Raw genomic sequence first — 19,169 nt, 5'->3', positions numbered from 1 at the left:
GGAAAGACTGTGGAGTCTGCTTCACATTGGGAGGGGATAGCCTAGATTATCTTGACAGGACAACCTCAAGCCATATTTATCAGTAGTCTATAATTACGTTCTTCCTTAAACAATACATACATACTTGCATAGAAGCATACATAAAAACAGATAGACAGAACACCTCAAAACTAAAAATAGAAAACTTGGGAAATAAATATATTGTCAAGTACCAAAACTTACACTATCATCTTTCTACTTTTCATCCCTTTAAAGCAAAGCCATTTATAAAAGTGGGAGCAGGGTATGGCCAAAATTAAGGGATTTCCCAAATATGAAACTACCTATTTGGCATAGCCCTCACAGTATAAAAAACTCTTTTAACTTTTATTTGATTAGGACAGCTTGGTCTTCACTCAGTAATAAAATTGTAAAAAGCCCTCCCTTTTTTTTTTAAAGAGAAGAAAAATAACAGTAATGATCAAATTCAAATATGCATAGCTTGTACTTATATACCGCAAATTAAGTGGTACTAATTATACAGTAGCTACCAAACTGCTATGCTCTTGTGACTTTTGTAATGATAGATTTCAGGAACCAACAGGACAGGCTGCATAATAGTATCTGCAAGTAAAATATCAATGAATGTATACAATAAAATAGGATAATTACACAGAAAAGATCTACTGCATTACTTACCTGTTAACTACATACAAAGATGCATCGCAAAATGGAGATTTATAAAATATTGATAAACCTGCTGGTTATAACCCTGTTTATAACATTCCTAAGTTGAGGAAGCTTGCTTAACATTTTGTGGCAAAGCTTCTGTGTCTCAACCAGTATTTTAAAGTTTAGTAACCAGCTTTCAATTGATATTCAACTTAACTTCTGGCTGCTGTACCGAGAGGTGTTATATGCTGGTTACCTATTTCTAGACAAAAACAATATATCAATGAAAAGTCTCCTAAGTCTATTAGCAATCTTTGATCTTTAAAATGCAGCACTCAGAATGACACATTAATGAAGCATAGGACTGCAACTCAGGAGACCAGAGTTTGAGCCCTGTTTTTTCCACTAGCTTTGCAAGCATCCCAGCTGAAACCAGGACACTTGGACAAACTATTTCACCTGTCTTTGCCAACCTGCCCCCATCATTAAAAACATACTGGCCTCCTTTATTAAGCACTCTGAGCCTTGCTCGAATCATCTACCCACTTAAGCTTGTCTAAGGAATTGCAACTTTGCAACTACATTTCCCTGGTGACCAGAGGTAGGCAGCTTGAATAACAGCCTTCAATGCCACAAACTATTCTGCATGTCAAGATAAGAAGGGTGATTTCAAATCTGAGGCATAATTCTTCTGGTGATACACCTATCCCACGCTCCCCTGCCAAACCTTCTCAAACAAGAGAACTTGCATGTGGATGTTTTTAGCTTCTAGTGTGAACTCAGCTCACGTTCACCCAGGCATGGCAGTATGCTGCTCACTTAGGAATCTGAAGGTTGTCTGAGAGATTAAATAGGGTTATCCTTTGAGATCTACTGAAGAAAAAAATTATATAAAACATAGGTACTATCAGTAGTGCTATTCAGCTAGCAGTACAACTGGTACACTTCTGACTCCCAGAGGAAACAGAATGGAGCTTGGCTGAAATCATTTTTTTCTCCCTTTCTCACGAGAAAAAGGAAAGGACACAAATGGCAGATTTTGATCAGAAAGTATTTGGTATCACAGAGTACTTGTTGTAACAGGACTCTCAGACTATTTCTTGTAACTCTCTGGCTCATTGTGTATATTCAGCAGCCTGGGAAATAACTGAAGTGATTTCAGCTGCAAAGGCTTTCAATATTCAAAAAAACTTCTTAGATTGCAGTCGTTCAGTCATTAAACCTTTTATTACCTTCACGTTCAGCTGGGGCCAGGATAACAGTCTGGAGCTCAAGCCAGGAAAAAAAAAAAAAAGCTTTTCAGAGTCAGGGAGATGCATCAGAAAGAATATGGCCTGCAAGAACGCTTTATCGTGTGAAGGGACTTCCCTACCTGTGCTGAAATGAAAATTTACAGCTCCAGGCTCCTGTTGGACCTTTGTCTGTTAAATAAATGTAAGATAACCATAATGTTCTGACAGGGTAACTGCATATTTTCCATTTGGATATGGATCTTGCCACAGCTGCCCATCCTCTTGCCACCCTTCCTGAATTATTGTTCTACGCTTGTTTCCCCATGGGGACGGCATGACACATTGAGCTAGCAGAGAATGTATTCTCCTGGTGACTCTGCAGTGTTTTTAACAGAACACAAATTGCACCTGTATTGCAAAATCTGCCTGACTCCCAACCATTTTTCTGGGTGATGTTCTGACTTAACACAGTTTGGATCGAGATTGCCACAGATATACATGATCTCATTTTCTCTCTCCCCTTCTCTTTAGTACCAAGATGATTATCAAAGTAATTCAGGGTGGGGTTTTTTTCATGGGAATTACTACTAAAATTAGACAAATAGGATGAATTATATACTCTAAAATGAATCATAAATAAAACACAGAAATGAGTCATCGCATCTGCATACTGGTGATAATCAACAGTTGACTCTTCTTAAATAAAGACATTGTTTTAAAGTTATTTAAATCCTGGGATCCCAGGCAATGTAAATATAGATGATAACTTCACCATTCCAAAGCAAATAGCACAGCTTCTCTTTCTGGCATGTGCTCTACTTGAGCAGAATACTGATTGCACTTGATATCTTTTCAGCACAGACATGAGCTATCTGTTCTATTCATTTCATAAACATTTTTAAATGGATACTGAAATGGATTTTACCAGTAGGACAGACCTATCTCATTAAAGCCACTGTAGCCCAGCTCTTGCCTGCTTAGTCCCAGATCTTCAAGGTCCATGCATTTAAATCCAGGTGGGCACTGGTAACCTTCTTCTAGCTCTCTGGAACAGTGGGTGTCTGGGATAGCTAAATTATTCCAGGTTACATTTCTGTGAAAAATACAAAATTAAGGTGTTACATAAACTCAGCCCATAGCAAAACTAAACACTTGAAAGAAAGAGGACTAAAGTGCATTAGCTATTATATTTGCTATCTGTTTGTAGATGTTATTTTCATTAATTAAGCACTTATTATAAAGGGCAAGCTAACAGGCTCCTAAGACTTCAGCCTTATGTAATGACAGTACAAATACTAACAGCAGAAGTTTCATACTAATGCCTAGAGACCCCATAAAAAATGGAGACTCTCCAAGACACAGACGAGTTAACATTCAGCTGCTCCAACTGCTCTTTAATGCAATTTGGACACTTACTACTTCAGGCTCCTTTGCAAATCCTGAAAGCGTGTTCAACTGCAGTCAATACCGTGACTTTGACTTCACAGACATTACCTGAGCTAGCTTTGACACTCTTTAAAAGGATCATTGTGGATGACTTGTCAGCCACCTGAGTATGTATTCAGCTTCTCGTACCTTGGTCAGGCCAGGTTTCCACCATGGATAGGCACAGGCAAGAAGCCAAATCATTACATGTTCAGTGCAATTAGTATCTAGGTATTGCTGTGACTGAAACAGATCTGATTCACTTTTAGGTCAGTCCAGTAATCATTTGGTAGAACAGGTGAAAAAATCTGAACTTGTTTGAACTGGTTCAAACTGATTTATGTTGGAAAATGTAGCACTGAAAAATAGAAAGATCGTGAGACAAGGGACAGCACCACAACACAGTGTGTTGGCCATTTTTTACTGTGTTTCCTGAGGCTGAGCATCACTTTTCTTCCCAGCAACTCTGGCACCTGGGGCTGAGCTGCTGAAGAGGCTCTGTCACGCTGCACTGCGATGGGAATTCAGGTAGGTCCAGCGCTAAGGGACATAAAAGCTAAAAGGAGAGGGAGGACAAGTTTGTAGCTCCCTGTCCTGTTAAATCTGTGGCTGTGGCATGTACACATAAAGATGGGTATCCAAGTACTCCCGAACTTTGGTAAGGAGAAGCTCAGGCAGTTGATTCCCCCTAAGCATTTACAGCACCCAGTTAATAATTGCAGTACATAGTCCTTTGCCAAAACCAAACCACCGGTCACCTCATTTCCCAAGAAGTAGTTTAGTTAAGAGGTAACCTTAGTAAACCACCTCCCTCCATCCTGAGCAGTTCCCTGTTAGGGTCTACAAAGCAACACAGCACAGTATTACAGCACAGAAGTGACAATTCGTGTGACTTGTGCTATGAGTCATCTGGGTAAACCAAAGAGAAGAAAGGTTGCAATATGACAGAGCTCCAACTGTGCTGAATAGCCACACAGCTAAGCAATGTCCATTCTTCTCCTTGCTCGTATCCTCTCATCCAGCAAATGAAAATCCTGATTTTTGGTTCAGTTCTAGGGCAATTTCAAATCAGACTTGAAAAGCTAATCATGGTGAGTTCTAGTCTGAGAAAAAAACAGTCAATAGCATTTTTCCATTCATGTTCATGTTGATTCTGACTTCCTGGTCACAGCACAGACTTTTGATATAGAAATACCCAAAACGAATTGCTGAAAGTTACAAAGAAAATCTTGCAGTATTCACCCTATTATCCTGAGGCTTCAGACCAGTGCCTTAAAATTCATCATTTTAATTAATCTTGCTTGTCCACAGAAAAGGTAAAACTTGTCAGTCTGCCCTTTACTATAATTAGTATCTTATTGTTCTTCTGAAAGTCCTCTTCTTTTAATCTAACTCACAGATGCATTTTGACAACTAAATTGGGTGAACAGAAGCTTTAATTACTTTATTTTTCTTGCTTTTATGCACTGCATGCGATAGCAATAGATTAGTCTAAATCTGTCAGTGTGAAACTAAAGCTTCCTACAAAATTATTCCTAGGCAATTATAAATGCAGAGAAAGAGCTGTAGTTGCACCCATCCTGTAGTCATTTCTTCATGATACCAGAGAGCCATACATACCTGCATGCATGCACACACACACACGTACAGTTCCAGCTACAGTTTTAAAGAACACCACGAAATTTAGCTATGTAAGTAACTGGAAAGAAGGACAGATACACAAGCATATGTGTACTCATTTCATTTTTTGTAAACATGCTTAGCACGTGTCACTCAAGGATTTAAGAACTCATCTGGGCATCTTAATTCCTTTATACTAGAATATGTTAATTCATACCCAGTTGTATGCTTTAAGTACGTTAGGTTTATGATACTGCCATCTAAAAACCATTACAATATATAGGATTATCATAAGACAACATTTTATGAATATTCTCAGAAATGAAAATTAATTCATTGGCTCAAGCAGATTCAGAGCCCTGGCTACTGGTAGCTAATGAATTTTACATTATGGTTTGCATTAGAAAATCCCTCAGATCCAAGAGGCTAGCAGTGAGAGGGCATATTATTAAAAGTATTGCTGGCTCAATCGCTACAATGCAAAGCACATTTTAAGTGCTTCATTAAACCTAGGTCATTTTTATATCACATCAAACCTCCTTCTGAAGAAGAAAAGCTGTCTCCATGCACTGAGTATGATTTAGGCTAAAAAGGAAGAATCTCTGCTTATAGTACCTGTACAGATATAGGCCTTTTTTGGACCAACGTCACTAGGCAATTTGTGTTCTGCCTCAAGACAGTAAATAAGCATAGACTAGTCTATGTGGACTAGACAATATTAGACGTTCAATCTAGAAGTGGCTAGAGTATCAGCAGGCATTTTCAATATAAGACGATAAGTACCAAGATGCTGATTCAGCACATAACTAGTTTAAGCATCTTAGAAGTTTGACTAGGCAATGTGCTTAAATATCTTGCTGAATAGGGTGCCTTGATGAAATTACAAATTCTTGCAACGTGACCAAAGAAATAATTCATCCCAATAGACCAACTGAATATTTCTATGCAGAGCATTCAATGTCTATGGAGCACAGCATCAATCCAAGAGGTGAGCTGAGAAATTAGTTCTGCACAGGAATGCAAAGGATGCAGGCGGAGATAATTGACTCCACATCCCTTGATAAGAATCCCTCAATAATAAGATTGTTGCAAAAGACACAGGAGTGCTCCTCTGACACGTTTTTAAGTGCCTGAAGAACATTCTGACTACATATTTACATATGTACACCACAAGAAGAACCTGAATTGATGCGTCCTGGCAGTACATGTGCCTGTTTTCCATGGCATCTGTAGCAAAACTGGTCTTTCAACCACTATGTGCGCATGTGAGCACAATCTCTCTTTGAGCACCATCTCTTGCTTAGGGCTGTTCTTCAAAGAGAGGTTTTGACAACTGAAGAGACAAATTACTTGAGGTAGCTCCTAACTGCCTATTTTCTGTTAGCCTGACTTTCTCTGCTGAAAATAGAAATGGAGAAAAAATGGGATTTTTTTATTCTGGTATTCTATTAGTTTTCTAAGATATTACCAGAAAGCCATTCAAAATTACCAATCTACTCACGTAGTTTCCAGATCTAGAAAATTAGAGCAAAAAAATTAAGGATATTTATTGACAAGGTATTAAAAAACCATTCCAAATGGTTAATTAGGTAAAGAAGTCCAGTAACTAAAGATGAATCAGCTGGAGCTGAAGGATTTTCTGCGAGTTGAAAGGAACCCTATGTCTGCCTCTGCACCAAAACCAGGCACTGTGCAGCTGCTGACTAAAGAACTACTGTGTTGGTACAAATACCACGGCAGACATAAAAAATGGCTGGTGGATCACAAAGCAAGTAAGCAGCAACGGTACAGCTTCCAAATAGGGAGCAATACGTTAACTGGGATCTCAGAGGAATCGGCACTGTGTTCTGTGCTATCCATTTTCATTAGTGACCTGGGGGACTGCGTGAACCTCGCTTCATCAAAATCACACAAAGCATATGCTGAAGGATGACAAAAACCTTTGAGAACAGAGAAGGATTACGTCGTTCTGAAGAGCTTAAAGGTTACTCTCAATAACTGTGATTTAATGTCAACTAATGAATTCAGAAAGTGATAGAACCTAAATGCGAAATGGACACTGCTGTATAAAAAGTACTAATACAGAAATAGGCTTGTATCAGATGATTGATAAGAGATAGATTTCTCTTTAAGATATCAAGAATTCAGTTTCCTCTTCTGCTATATGAATTTAGACATCTAACTCTGAGCATGGAATTTTGAAAAAAAAATTTCCATTCCTATACATTTTTCTAAAAGACGCTTCTGTTTTGCCATATTGCCAGAACACAAGGCAAAAGCACCAAGCTAGTGAGAATATAGCAATGAATCTAAAATAAACCCGGAAAAGAGCACAGAGCTCCATGCTGCAGAGAAGTTCCTGAAGCTCAAATTAAATTGATTCTGGGCCAGGATCACTCAAACATTTTCTGATGAAGAAATACTGTGATTCTGCATTGACTTTAGACAAGCTACCTCACGAGTATTATTAATACTGTTCTCTTACATTATATAGGTGAATGATATCTAATTGATTTATCTTTATTCTGGAAACCAGGGTGATCTACTTCCATGAAACACCTTCACTGCACCATTCTAGACAATTATTATAGCCCATGAAAATTTTTTTAAGGTTTAAATTCTATATTATATCAGTATTTTATGAAATGGGTTGTAAATTAACAGCTGGATTCATAGTGGGAAAATAAGGTCAGCTGTGTCATGAGCATCCTCATTTTAACACTGCTTTTGGAGCTTTCTTTGAAGCACCAAAAGATAAATGCAAGATATGTATAGACTGGCAGATTAATGATAATGGAACCTCTCAGGTCACAGATGTGGTATAGCAAATACTAACTTCTTTCTTGCTAATTTCTTACTAGTACATTTAATCATACAAAAAAACAGATTTTCACATCAAATGCTGAATAAGCTCTATGTAGTCACAAATACTTTGCATTCTAGATTTAAAGCTCCCTCCTGCAATTGAGTCCGTGCAAATACCCAGGACTTATAACTCAATTTGATTTTCCTCACACAGATTGCTAGTGCCATTTGGGATGCCTGATGGTAACCCTCTTAACCTTTAGATGCTGATCTAGGAGGTCACAGGTCTCTGCAGGTCCTGTGCCACACCTGAGAGTCCTGTGTCATACCTGAGTGTCTTGGATACATCAGTTATTTCAAGTAGCACTAAATGCCTACGCATGGATAACTGCATCAGGCCCTTTCAGGTTAAAAAAAAATGATGGCTCCTATAGTTAATAAGCCAAGTCATCAGCCTTAGTTTGCTTTCCCCCTGTACCACCGTCCAGTTTTTGAGCACTTGTCTTCCAATCAAGAGACTTTTCTTAAAGAATACGATTTACAGAGATGAAAAAGAGAAAAAAAAATACTCTTGGCGTATCCATAATTAATGGCTGTAATTTTATACCAATAAAAATCAGGAAATCTGAGACTAAGGTTCCTGTGACAACATTATACCAGTAACATTATGCAGAAGGGAAGTTTTAAATAACTTTTCTATTTAGAATACATCCTCTTAAAAGCTCAGATAGCTCATGCCAACTACTATACAGCTGCCGATCTTACTAGGTAGTTAAAAATATTTCTTTCATTTTCCAAGTTACGCTTGTTTTCAGAGACTCTGTGAATGTAAAAGATAGGAAGCCTAGATGGAAAACTGCTTGCTTTTTGTCTGACTCCTTGTAAAAAATAAAAGTGAGAAGGGTTAAAGTTTATTTGTTGCTTGGTGACTGTGAAAGCAATCTAAGCACCTAGGCAAATTTCCTTTCATTAGTCCTTTTAAATGTGTCTTTTATTCCCAAATCTGTATCTTAATTCTTACTGTGCTAACCCAAACAAGTCCATTTTCTCCAGTGGGAAGCTCTGAACATCAACTGCTAGCAACAGATGGTTCCTAGACTACTTCCTTACACTACTGCTCTTTTTACAGAAAGACCCAACAATAACAACAGCTGCTCCTGCACAATTGTTAGAATAATAATATTGTGTTATAGTAATTATATTTATAAGAACTTTGTTTCCATCATGAAGTTTTCCACTGATCATTTGCATAATTATTATCACATTATGACCTCAGCTTAACAAGGAAGATATTGATGTATAAACCAGTGATATTGATAGTTCTAAAATTTGCAGTAGTAGTTTATCATTATTATTGGGCAAGTTTTTTTCAAAATGTACTCACTGTCAGTTAACTCTCCTGTCACTGAAGTCAGACACATATATAACCGTTAACTTCACTGAAAGGGAGTCATACTGTAAATGAGTTCTATTGATAGATCTAGTTTGTGCAGAAAGAGATTGCAACTTAGGACAATGCTGCTGCCGGAGTCATTACAGGTTCTAGGTAATTCAGTAACAGTATAATCCACAATCACTGGTGATAGTTAAAGAAATTTCAGAGTACCTCTCTGGTTTAAGGACTACAGATATGTCTAGGCACAATTCTTCCTCTGATATTTTATAATCTTAGCATTCCTGAGGGTCATGTTTAAATGTTATGTTACTTTTAGACAAACTTAGATCTAAAGTCATCATGTCCCATACTTACAGAACCAGTTTCCTGTTTTTAATCTGAGAACAAAATCTGTTTTATCTTTTAAACTGTGAGTGTGAAAACTTCATCCATATTTAATGTTTCTCATAATTGTATCTGTAATTATAACTATAAAGCTTTCAAACCTTTCTGGTAACAGATTGTCTCTGATATCTATTTATTATTTTTATCACATTAAAAGATAAGATAGGGCATGCTTAAAGGACCCATGACTTTAGGAACACTACAAACATCAAGCTTAAGCTTTGGCAACATTCCACATTTTACATTTTAACTTGGCAAACACAGATTTCACTGCTCAAGAATTAGTAACCAAGGAGAATATCAGACAGCATCTGCTAGGGATAATTATATTCAAATCAACAGGCCCAAATAACTGAGGGCATCTCTCATCTCTTCTATTAATTTTTAATAAATCTTGAAATAGCAGGGAAATTCCAGAAGAATGCTAATGTGCCATTAATTTTTAAAGAACAAGCAGCACGACTCGTTAGCCTGACATCAACCAAGACAAAAGAAAGAGTGAGCTAATACAAAGCCTAATTGATAAAGAGTGAAGAACAGGAACGTAATTAATGGCAGAGAGTATGGATTTAGAGAAAAAAAAATTCTCATCATACTAACAGGATTTTGATAAGATTACAGATTTGTCCAATAAAATTGCCTGGTTTAGACTTTGTAAAGCAATTCATTCAATAACACATGACTGACTAAAAAGTTGGCACTATATAATATCAATAAAGCACATGCTAAATGGGGTGAAAACTGATTAACTGACATGTCAGAAAAATACTTGCCAGTGAAATGATCATCATGCTCTACCATAATCAGTGAGGAAGAAACAGGCATAAAATCAAGCATACGGATACAAACATAAATAACAATGAGGATGGGGAAGTCTGACAAGTTACCAGCATCATTTGCTTACCTGGATCCAGTAAAACAAAATGTGCTTTAATACAGCCAAATGCAAAGTTATAGAGGTAGGATCACTGAAAGCAAACCTCATGGCCTATGGTCTATGGAATAAAAGGGATAAAGGGGCATGGAAATACTATACTATGGAATATAGATGCTACATGAAAGCTTGAGATGAGGAGACAGGGCATCTTCTCATATTTGTCCCAATAACATCATGGCAAGAAAGAGCCAGTGCTTTCCCAGACTTTACAAGCAGAACAATAATGAGTGAATGTCCCTTTCTGTACGGCACCCATACAAATTGTGATTAATATTATGTACAGGATTTTTGTTCATACTTTTTAAAATATTTGAAAAATTGAGGAAATCATCAAAAAACAGGAAAATGAGAACACTGGAGAACATGCTTTGCAGTAAGAGACTTAAAGAGCTAAATGATGTTAGTTTATTAAAAAGCACATTGAAAGGTGCCTCAATTGTTGTGTGTAAGTGGATTCACACAGAGAAAATACTGGAAATTAAGGTTCTGTGTAATCTAGCATAAAAAAGTATAACAAGAATAGAAAGCTAACAGCTGAAGCCAGACAAATTAAGATGATGAATTAGGAACATATTTTTAACAGTGAAACAGTTTTTGGTATAAACAAAAAGTTCCCTTGCTTATGAATTGTTCGTCTGCCAACTAATCGAGAATAGACACATATCTAGGAGACACACTGGAGTCTGATGCAAGATTTAAGGTTTCACAGAGGAGAAACAAAATGAAGTCTGACTAGATGATCCGACTGTTTCTTTTGACTCTAAATTCCATATATGGATACTGTAATATTTTACTACTGCTAAAATATTGTCTTTCAGTATATTTGCCCCAAGAGACATAGATTTTTATATCTTACCATTCAGTTCAGATCTTTTATTCATTATTTATATGCTCATTTTCAGGTTTCAATATCGGGGGTTTTTTGACAGTTTTCATGGTCCTCTAGTGTGTAAGTTTAAGCCTTTGTGGACAGAACTTGGAGGTTCTTACTTTTTTGGTCAATTTTTCACAGAGAAAATTGTTTACATGTTTATTCAACAAATTAAGAAAAGTACTGGTCTTACTCCCTTTCTCCTCCCACCCATATTCAGTAATCAGGGCATGATTAAATGAGACTGCCTATTACATGAGGCACTAATACTAGGTAAAGTTTGATTTGATTTTGATTGTAGCTTTTTTTTGTCTGTGACCTAAGCTACGGTCTACAGAATGTGCCTTTGATGTCCCATCTATTCCTACTCACTGCACAGGAATTTTGAAGAGATTCAAATTCAATCACCGACCTTATCTCACACTTCAGGGTGCAAAATTTCAAAGACCCAGCATCTTTTAGCTGAATCACTAGAAGGATCTGCACAACAAAAGGCTGCAGCTCTGCTGTCCTGACTTATCCCACCTCAATTTAGGCAATGAAGACAGAGAGAGAGAAATACATCTCCAGAGGTTCGGAGGTCGGTAGGTCCAGCCACACTCCAGAAGCACCCTTCTCTCTCTCTGCTAGCCAGAGAGGGAATTCAAGGCATTTAGGTTCCTAACACAGGTGCTAACATCAAAATCAGATGACTGTACTCAGGGCAGATCGCTCACATCACGCAAAGCCAATGCTGTCATTGCCCAAGTGAAAACAGGATGGTTGAGGCTACTTAACAGCTTTAACAATGGATTGGTTTGATCACTAGTTACTGGCATTAGAGGAAATTAAATTAAAGGAAGAAATCTTTCCTATGGACAGTGCTGGAATGTACATCCAGGCACTAGAAAGCAAAGCCCAAAGAAGAAAATTTTCAGAAGTTTTCAGTATGGATTTGATCTTAAAGTAGTATGCATGAACAGTACTATTTTGAGATTTTATCAAATGCCACATGACATAACAACTCTATGACAGCCCATTTTTGTGACTGCTACAAACAGTCATGAGGGAGCTGACTTCAAATAGCAACTGCATGATATGTATGCTAATGCAAGACTTGTTTCACAGGAATCAAACCAATATGAATTAATGGCACTTGCACAACGAAGGAAGCTGTCGCTATAAGTGCCAATATGCACGAATCTGCATTTCACGGAGGTGTATCAAATTAGACTTATTTACAAGTTGAAGTGATCTCATACCTATAGTACCTATTACAATCCAATAAAGTATTTCCTTAGAGAATTTAAAAGAAAGAGTGAAAAATGCCTCCATTCTGTTTTAAATTGCAAGGGCATAAACTGAACTATATGAAACAACCTAAGCTGAAGACTGTATCCAGTTTGATTTTAAAGTATGTTCAGGATCACTTCAAAAAAACTACATTTGCACATCAGACTTACCTGGATTAAATACAGAAAACTACCTTCTGAGTAGCTGTCTACCAACTATAGGGAAAACACAAAGTCACTAAACTGCAGGGTAGGATTTGAAAATCGTAAGCCTGAAGTTCAGCTGGGAATCACTGCCATCAAAGCTCACGAGCACTTTTGGGCCCATCACCCACAACAGCAGAGTTAGCCACTACCAGCAAGCAGGGGAGGTTTTTCTGGCTTTCTCTTTGGACCACTGCATCATGCAGTTTCAGCTCAATAAACTTTCTGCTTAGGCACAAGACAGGGTAATCCTCAGCATCGTAAAAGAATGCTGCCCTGAATCCAAATCTGAACTACGTGCACCACAAATTCCTTCCTAAGGCTCGTGTTGCAAAGTGTCAAGACTGTACACAGGATGCCTTCATCAAATGCACTTACACAGGCCAGTCACTCACGTAACATCTGAAGTGGCAGGAGATGCGACTCTCAGCATAGTAAATGAAAGGGACTGCTATCGCTGAGCACCTGAGAACAAATTTTCAACATCATCCAGCTAGCTCCAAATGGAAACTCGTTAGCGTTTGGCTGTTGGACTGGCTGGTTCCGTTTGGCAGAACTGGCCGTGCCCCCAAAGCTCTCACTTTACCTATAAGAAAGCAGCGCGATCTCTCCATTTTATAGCATGACTGGTACACAAGGTGGACAGGAAGGTTTACTGCCAAAACTGGATCACTGTTTTATCTGGTGAAAGGGCTTCACTGACAGGGCATTACCATTAAAATATGCAACTACAGACCTCCAGTAAGGTCAAATAATTTTGCGAATAAGGGATCTGAAACATTGCTGGGGCTCCAAGAAACCCAAACGTAAAAGCCCAGATCGGTCTAGCCTTCAAGCCTACAGGCTACATCCAGCTCAAGAGAGAAAACTAAATGAGCCATTGACAGTCTGTAACCGAAGGTTTTTCTTCACATACCAGCTGAAAAGCCCTTCTCATTAACCTGCCAGGTAGAAGGTGTACAATAAGTTGGCCTGGATTGTAGTTTTAATACTGCCCCGAGGCAATGGCCAAGACAATCAAGAAAAGAGGCAGGCAGTATAAAAGATCAAGCCGTAACAGGTAATAAATCTTGTTCCTGCTGCCTTAGCAGGCAGCCCACATGAGGAGAGAGCATGAGGAGGCTAAGCCTTTGTTTGAGGGGAGCTAGGAGGACAGGGATGAAGACAAGGAGCTGGAAGGGAGAGGGTGGGCAATAAACTATGAATCTGGGAAGGAAACCGGTCAAATCAGGCATCAGTGAGCCCAGCAGAGCCTGCTACAGCAGGGACAGAAGGGTGGCCAGTATTTTAGGCACTGGAAAAGGGGGAACGTGGTCCATTTGTGTCAAGTACAAACAATGTGGTTCACTGAGTATAAAGGCAGCTGATGAGCCTGTTCCATGCTAAGGAGATAGGGAGTGATGCTGGATTTGGGGGCTCTTCTGGAAATTTATCTAAAACTCTTCTATCTTGTATGAGAGAGAGAAGGCAGGGGACTGAGGGACTGACTATGTAAGAGGGTGGAAAAGTAGTGGTGGGGGAGGGGGATCTGTGTAAAGATTGAGTAGAAACATATTTTACGTTACCGTAAAATAAAAATGAATAATAACACCTCTGATAGTAAGAAGCATGTTTTGGTGAGAGAATTGGATACGCCATGTGGAGTAGGATGAAAAATGAAGTTGGAACATTCAAGAACACGCTCTCACCCCAACTCCAAAGTTTATACACAAAGAGAGAGACAAGAACAAGATGCAGCAAGCCACTCTCTCACCTCTGCCCTAACACAAAATAGTTCCACCCCTGCATCCAATCCTCCCCACTTTCAGTGTAGCCCCCTTTAAAAGAGATGAAGCAAAGGCAAACAGCTCTTCGGGTGCTGAGGATAACAATACCTGACTTCTGTTATGTCAGGAAGGACCACATAGAAACACAGAAAAATAAGGCTGGATATGAACTCTCAACAGGATGTTAAATATAGTTCCCTGCCCCAGACTATTTCTGCCTTTCCCAAGAGAAGGTCCCACAGCCTGTTTTAAAGTTCCCCAGTGGGGAAATTCAGAACCTCTCTAAGGAATGGACTCCAGTGCAGCTTTATACCTACCACTACAAAGTTTTTTCCTGATATCCTATCTAGCCTGAAATTTTCTTCCTGAAATTTAATACAAGTACTTCTTATCCTAGTACAGAAACAGAGACCAGATTCCTTTCCTCTATGCAACAGTTTTTATCCACTCAAAACCTGCTATGTATGCACTTGTTTTCAGTTGAGCTAAAAAATGCCAAACACTCCTTATCAGCTCTGCTCTATAGATCTAAGCTCATTCCCTTTTCACCTCCTTTAGACTCTCTCCAAATGATGCCTATATGTTGTCTAATACTACCATTTACACATTTTTACAAGAGCACAATTCTGTTGATCTCTGTTCCTCCATTATGCTCCCAAATCACTTTATGAACTACCTCCTAAACAGTCATTCACAATGCTGTATTTGTACAGTTTGTTTTTCCTAAGTATTGTCCCTGCTGACTTCCATCCAATTTTTTCAGACCATGTCTTCAATTTATCAAGGTCATTTTCATTCTAATCTTGCCTTCCAAAATGTCTGCAGTCCCTCCCAATCTCATGTCATCCTCAGTTCAGTAAGTATATTCTATCTGCCATCATTCAGGGTGTTAACAAAACTTCCAAATAGCACAAGACAGACTTATATGGATCCTCGCTCTTTCTGTTCTGACAATGAGCCATTAATATCAACTCACTGAGTATGTTTTCCAAGCAGTTTTGTACCTGTTCTATGATTATTTTCACCTTAACCATGTTTCTCCTGCCAGCTTACAAAAATGTCCTGTGAGACTGTTACAAAGCCTTCCTAAACTAAGGATATGATATCCACTCTTCTCTCCAATTCACATGGCTGTTACTCTGCCATAAATAATTATATTTTAAACTTTAAAATGAAAGAGGGTAGGTTTAGATTAGATGTAAGGAAGAAATTATTCACTGTGAGGGTGGCGAGGCACTGGAACAGGTTGCCCAGTGAAGTTGTGAATGCCCCATCCCTGGCAGTGTTCAAGACCAGGTTGGATGGGGCTTTGAGCAACCTGGTCTAGTGGAAGGTGTCCCTGCCCATAGCAGCGGGGTTGGAACTAGATGGTCTTTAAATGTCCTTCCAACCCAAACCATTCTATAATTCTATGATTCTATATTGGTTTGGCATGGTTTATTCTTGACAAATCCGTATTAGCTGCTACTTGCTTCCTTGTTATCCTCCAGATGCTTACAAATTTTTGTTTGTTTATTCACTACAGAATTCTTTCAGGGACAGAAGTTAAGCTTACCAGTATTGCAGACGTAATTCCCTGGCTTTTCTTGCCCTGTCCCTCATCCCTTCCTTCTTTTTTAAACTTCTGCTGTTTTCCTGCCTCACGGTTCCTCACCCACCCTCCACAAGTTCTCACAAATAATAAAATAGCTGAGATGATAGCTTCAGTCTGCTCACAAGTATCTCAGGATGAATATTCCAGCATTTTCCAGACCTTTCTGAATTGCAGTAATCCAAAGGATTGGGACAGAAATCAAATTTAGACTTCACATTCAGCTTCCAGAAAGCAGTACAAAACTGAAAACAGTCACCTGGTTTTCAAAACAACATATGAGCTCATGGAAACAGAGCTGAAGTCTCTTTTAGAATTTCTTTCTTACTATACCCTGTAACTGCTTGTGTATCCAGAAGAGACACTTCCTCACAGCATTTCCAGGCTAAGGAAGATAACTGCTGTCTAACCTGTGAATGTCAGGACATCCACAGCCTTCTCCATTAGTTGTCTAGCTTCCTCTTGCAGCATAAAGAACAGACTTTTCCAGCTTCCTTTCTATTCAAGAAAGGAAACAGCACCTGATCACCCATCTGGCAGATTCAGTGGAGATCACTCTTAGCATTCTGTTTTTCTAGCAATGTCTGGCCTTCCCCTCAATTTTTTGATATACTGAAGGATGTCCTTACTTCTGGCATCCTGGCCTCCTGCAGTTTTCCTGTGGAAAGTTCAGTACATACCATGCCTCAGTTCTGTACAGCAATTATAAGGTAAAAATCTTGTGGATAAATATAGAACTTTCCCTACAGCAAAGAGGAGATGTGGTAGTTATGTTATTCAAATTCTTGTATTTATAGTTAGACAATTTCACAATAATCTATAAAATCCACTCCAGTTTACTCAAAAGGACTTATTAGCCAGAGGAAAGCAATCCTGTAAAGGCTGACAGAAGTTCAATAAACTTTGATCTCTGCACTGGGACAAAGAATTGTGCAAACCCAAATGGCTCCAAATCTTAGTAGAGATAAGCATGTGTCATTACTGAGCTATGAAGAGCTGAGGCTATTGGGTTCCCATCACTCTATCCTAGACCTTCATTAAAAGGTCACCTTCTTGCTCAAAATGGAGCTGGGCAAACAAAAACACTAGAAAGCCTGCGCGAAATGAAACAACAGTCTAATTGCTTTGGATAACTGTATGACAATTCTAAACAAAACTAGGATTTCTGCTCAGAAATCACACACCCTCTGAAAGCGAGGAGAGTCCCACTCCTGAAGCCATTTCCCTTGGGCACCAATACTGGCCATCAACTCAGCACTCTCTTCCACCCTTTTGACAGGATCCCATTTGGACTGAATTACTTCCCTTTTAGACTGATGCTGTATTTTTCTTGATTTTGGTTGGGGTCTAAACAACATCAGGTCTGGAAAAGTAAGATTTCTTCCATTTCTCTCCTCCCTGAGGAATTTATACTAGAGACATATCACCATTAAGAGAGATTGTGAGTAAATCCCAAAGGCAATATTAAAGCAGTGCTGGTTGTTCAACTAGTATCAATAAATTAATGTGCCCTGTTAAAGAAGTCCTGTTATGTTGATTTTTCAAGCTTGGTCTTTGATTTCTTCCCTTTTCTGAGAAATCCAATTACTCATTCTTATTTTCCCACTGCTGATGTAAGACAGCATCTCGAATCCCTTTTGTTCTTTTTAATCGTATTTATTTCCTCTATTAGATATTGTGGTGAACTTTCAGCTCCAGAGTCTTTGAAGCTGTTTTCTGACATTTTTAGGGCCTATCCATAGACAGATGGAAAGATGACCAAGAACTTCTTAGATCTTCCTGTTAGTCAGTAATTATTTTTCTTATCTGTTTTCCTGGGCAGTTCCTACTTTGAACAAGAAACCTTGAAAAGAAGGATTTTAAATTGACTGCCATGGTGACAAGGCAGACAGGTCTACAGAAATACCTAGTCTATACCCTACTGAAAGCATTAAAAAAAGACCCTTAAAGAATGACTTTGGGAGAAGAAGTAGAGCAGTACTACATTTTATGGCAGTTAGCCATATTAGCCTTCTTTCTTTTGATGAGGCTTCCTTTCCCTTAGCTCCAGTGCAGACTGAGAATTACAAAAGGAAAATTTACTGTTGTGGAATAAATATAGTCTAATCATGCAGTATGAAAGTATTTTTCTGTAGTCAAACATGTCTTGGTAATAAAAATAAAGAAAACACTCAGTAGCTAGTATGTGAGGATACATAAAATATTCTAACAGCCAGAGCAATGGTTTGGAAATAATTTCTCTCTTCTGTCCTTGTGGAAGTACCTTCTGTATACTTGAGGTGCCCAAGAGTAAATTACAGTAGATTCGGGAACACAACCTATTTTCACCATTATTGTTCAATTCTTTGAAATTAATCTCAGATATAACAAAACAGCCTGTCAAACTGCTTATAATGTATGGACTTAGCTAGATAATTGGATTATATATACATTATATTCCAACCATACTATGTGTCTTTCAAGCAACTAAAGGAGATCCATACTAACGAAATCCATGTAATATACCACTTATTTAAGGGCAGAAAAAAGGTTGGAGAGATCATCAGGGAAAAGCTGTGACAGCATAGTTGTAAAAAGGTAAGTAATAATCACAAGGGAATACTGAGTGAGAAAATTGTCTAGGAAGAAGACAGTGTTCTCCGTAGAGGAAAAAAGTCTGCCAAATAAAGAAGATTATAAGAATGAGGGAAAAAAAGATTTATCACCAAACAACAACAACAACAACAAAAACTTTTCAGCCTTTGGAAGGAAGTCAGATTTTGCTGATTTCACGGACAAAATGAAAAACTCAGACCGCAGTTAGCGCACTTCAGTATTTCTGTTCGTCAGAGTTAACATTAGAAAATGACTGAGGAGGTGGAGAGACAGGAGGTCAGGCAGTGTGGGCGTCAAGAAGGATGGAGAGATAAAAGAACTTGCAGCAGTTAAAGAGGCAATGAGTGTCTAATGAGGCTGCCACATCCTTTCCAATAAAAAAGAATAGCTAGATTTTAAGACCCTGTTTTCAAAAGACACT

General features: G+C 38.4%; 1 protein-coding gene across 4 annotated transcripts in view; it reads right to left on the bottom strand.

Annotated features, from left to right (window-relative positions):
- The window catches only part of NALCN (sodium leak channel, non-selective), a 245,446-nt gene that overhangs the window by 185,471 nt on the left and 40,806 nt on the right, over positions 1-19,169 (bottom strand). For 2 of the 4 annotated variants that reach the window (XM_069802379.1, XM_069802380.1), the window contains exon 7: positions 2,822-2,976. The exons of 1 other annotated variant lie outside the window; for it this stretch is intronic. In XM_069802379.1, the coding sequence (XP_069658480.1) occupies positions 2,822-2,976 (155 nt within the window). Of the gene's footprint in view, positions 1-2,821; positions 2,977-19,169 lie in introns of those variants that run through there. One more of the 4 variants, XM_069802382.1, reaches the window with a different exon arrangement.

The sequence above is a fragment of the Haliaeetus albicilla genome, chromosome 15 (assembly GCF_947461875.1).
Source record: "Haliaeetus albicilla chromosome 15, bHalAlb1.1, whole genome shotgun sequence".
NCBI classification, from domain to species: domain Eukaryota; kingdom Metazoa; phylum Chordata; class Aves; order Accipitriformes; family Accipitridae; genus Haliaeetus; species Haliaeetus albicilla.
This window is presented reverse-complemented; position numbering and strand designations above follow the sequence as displayed.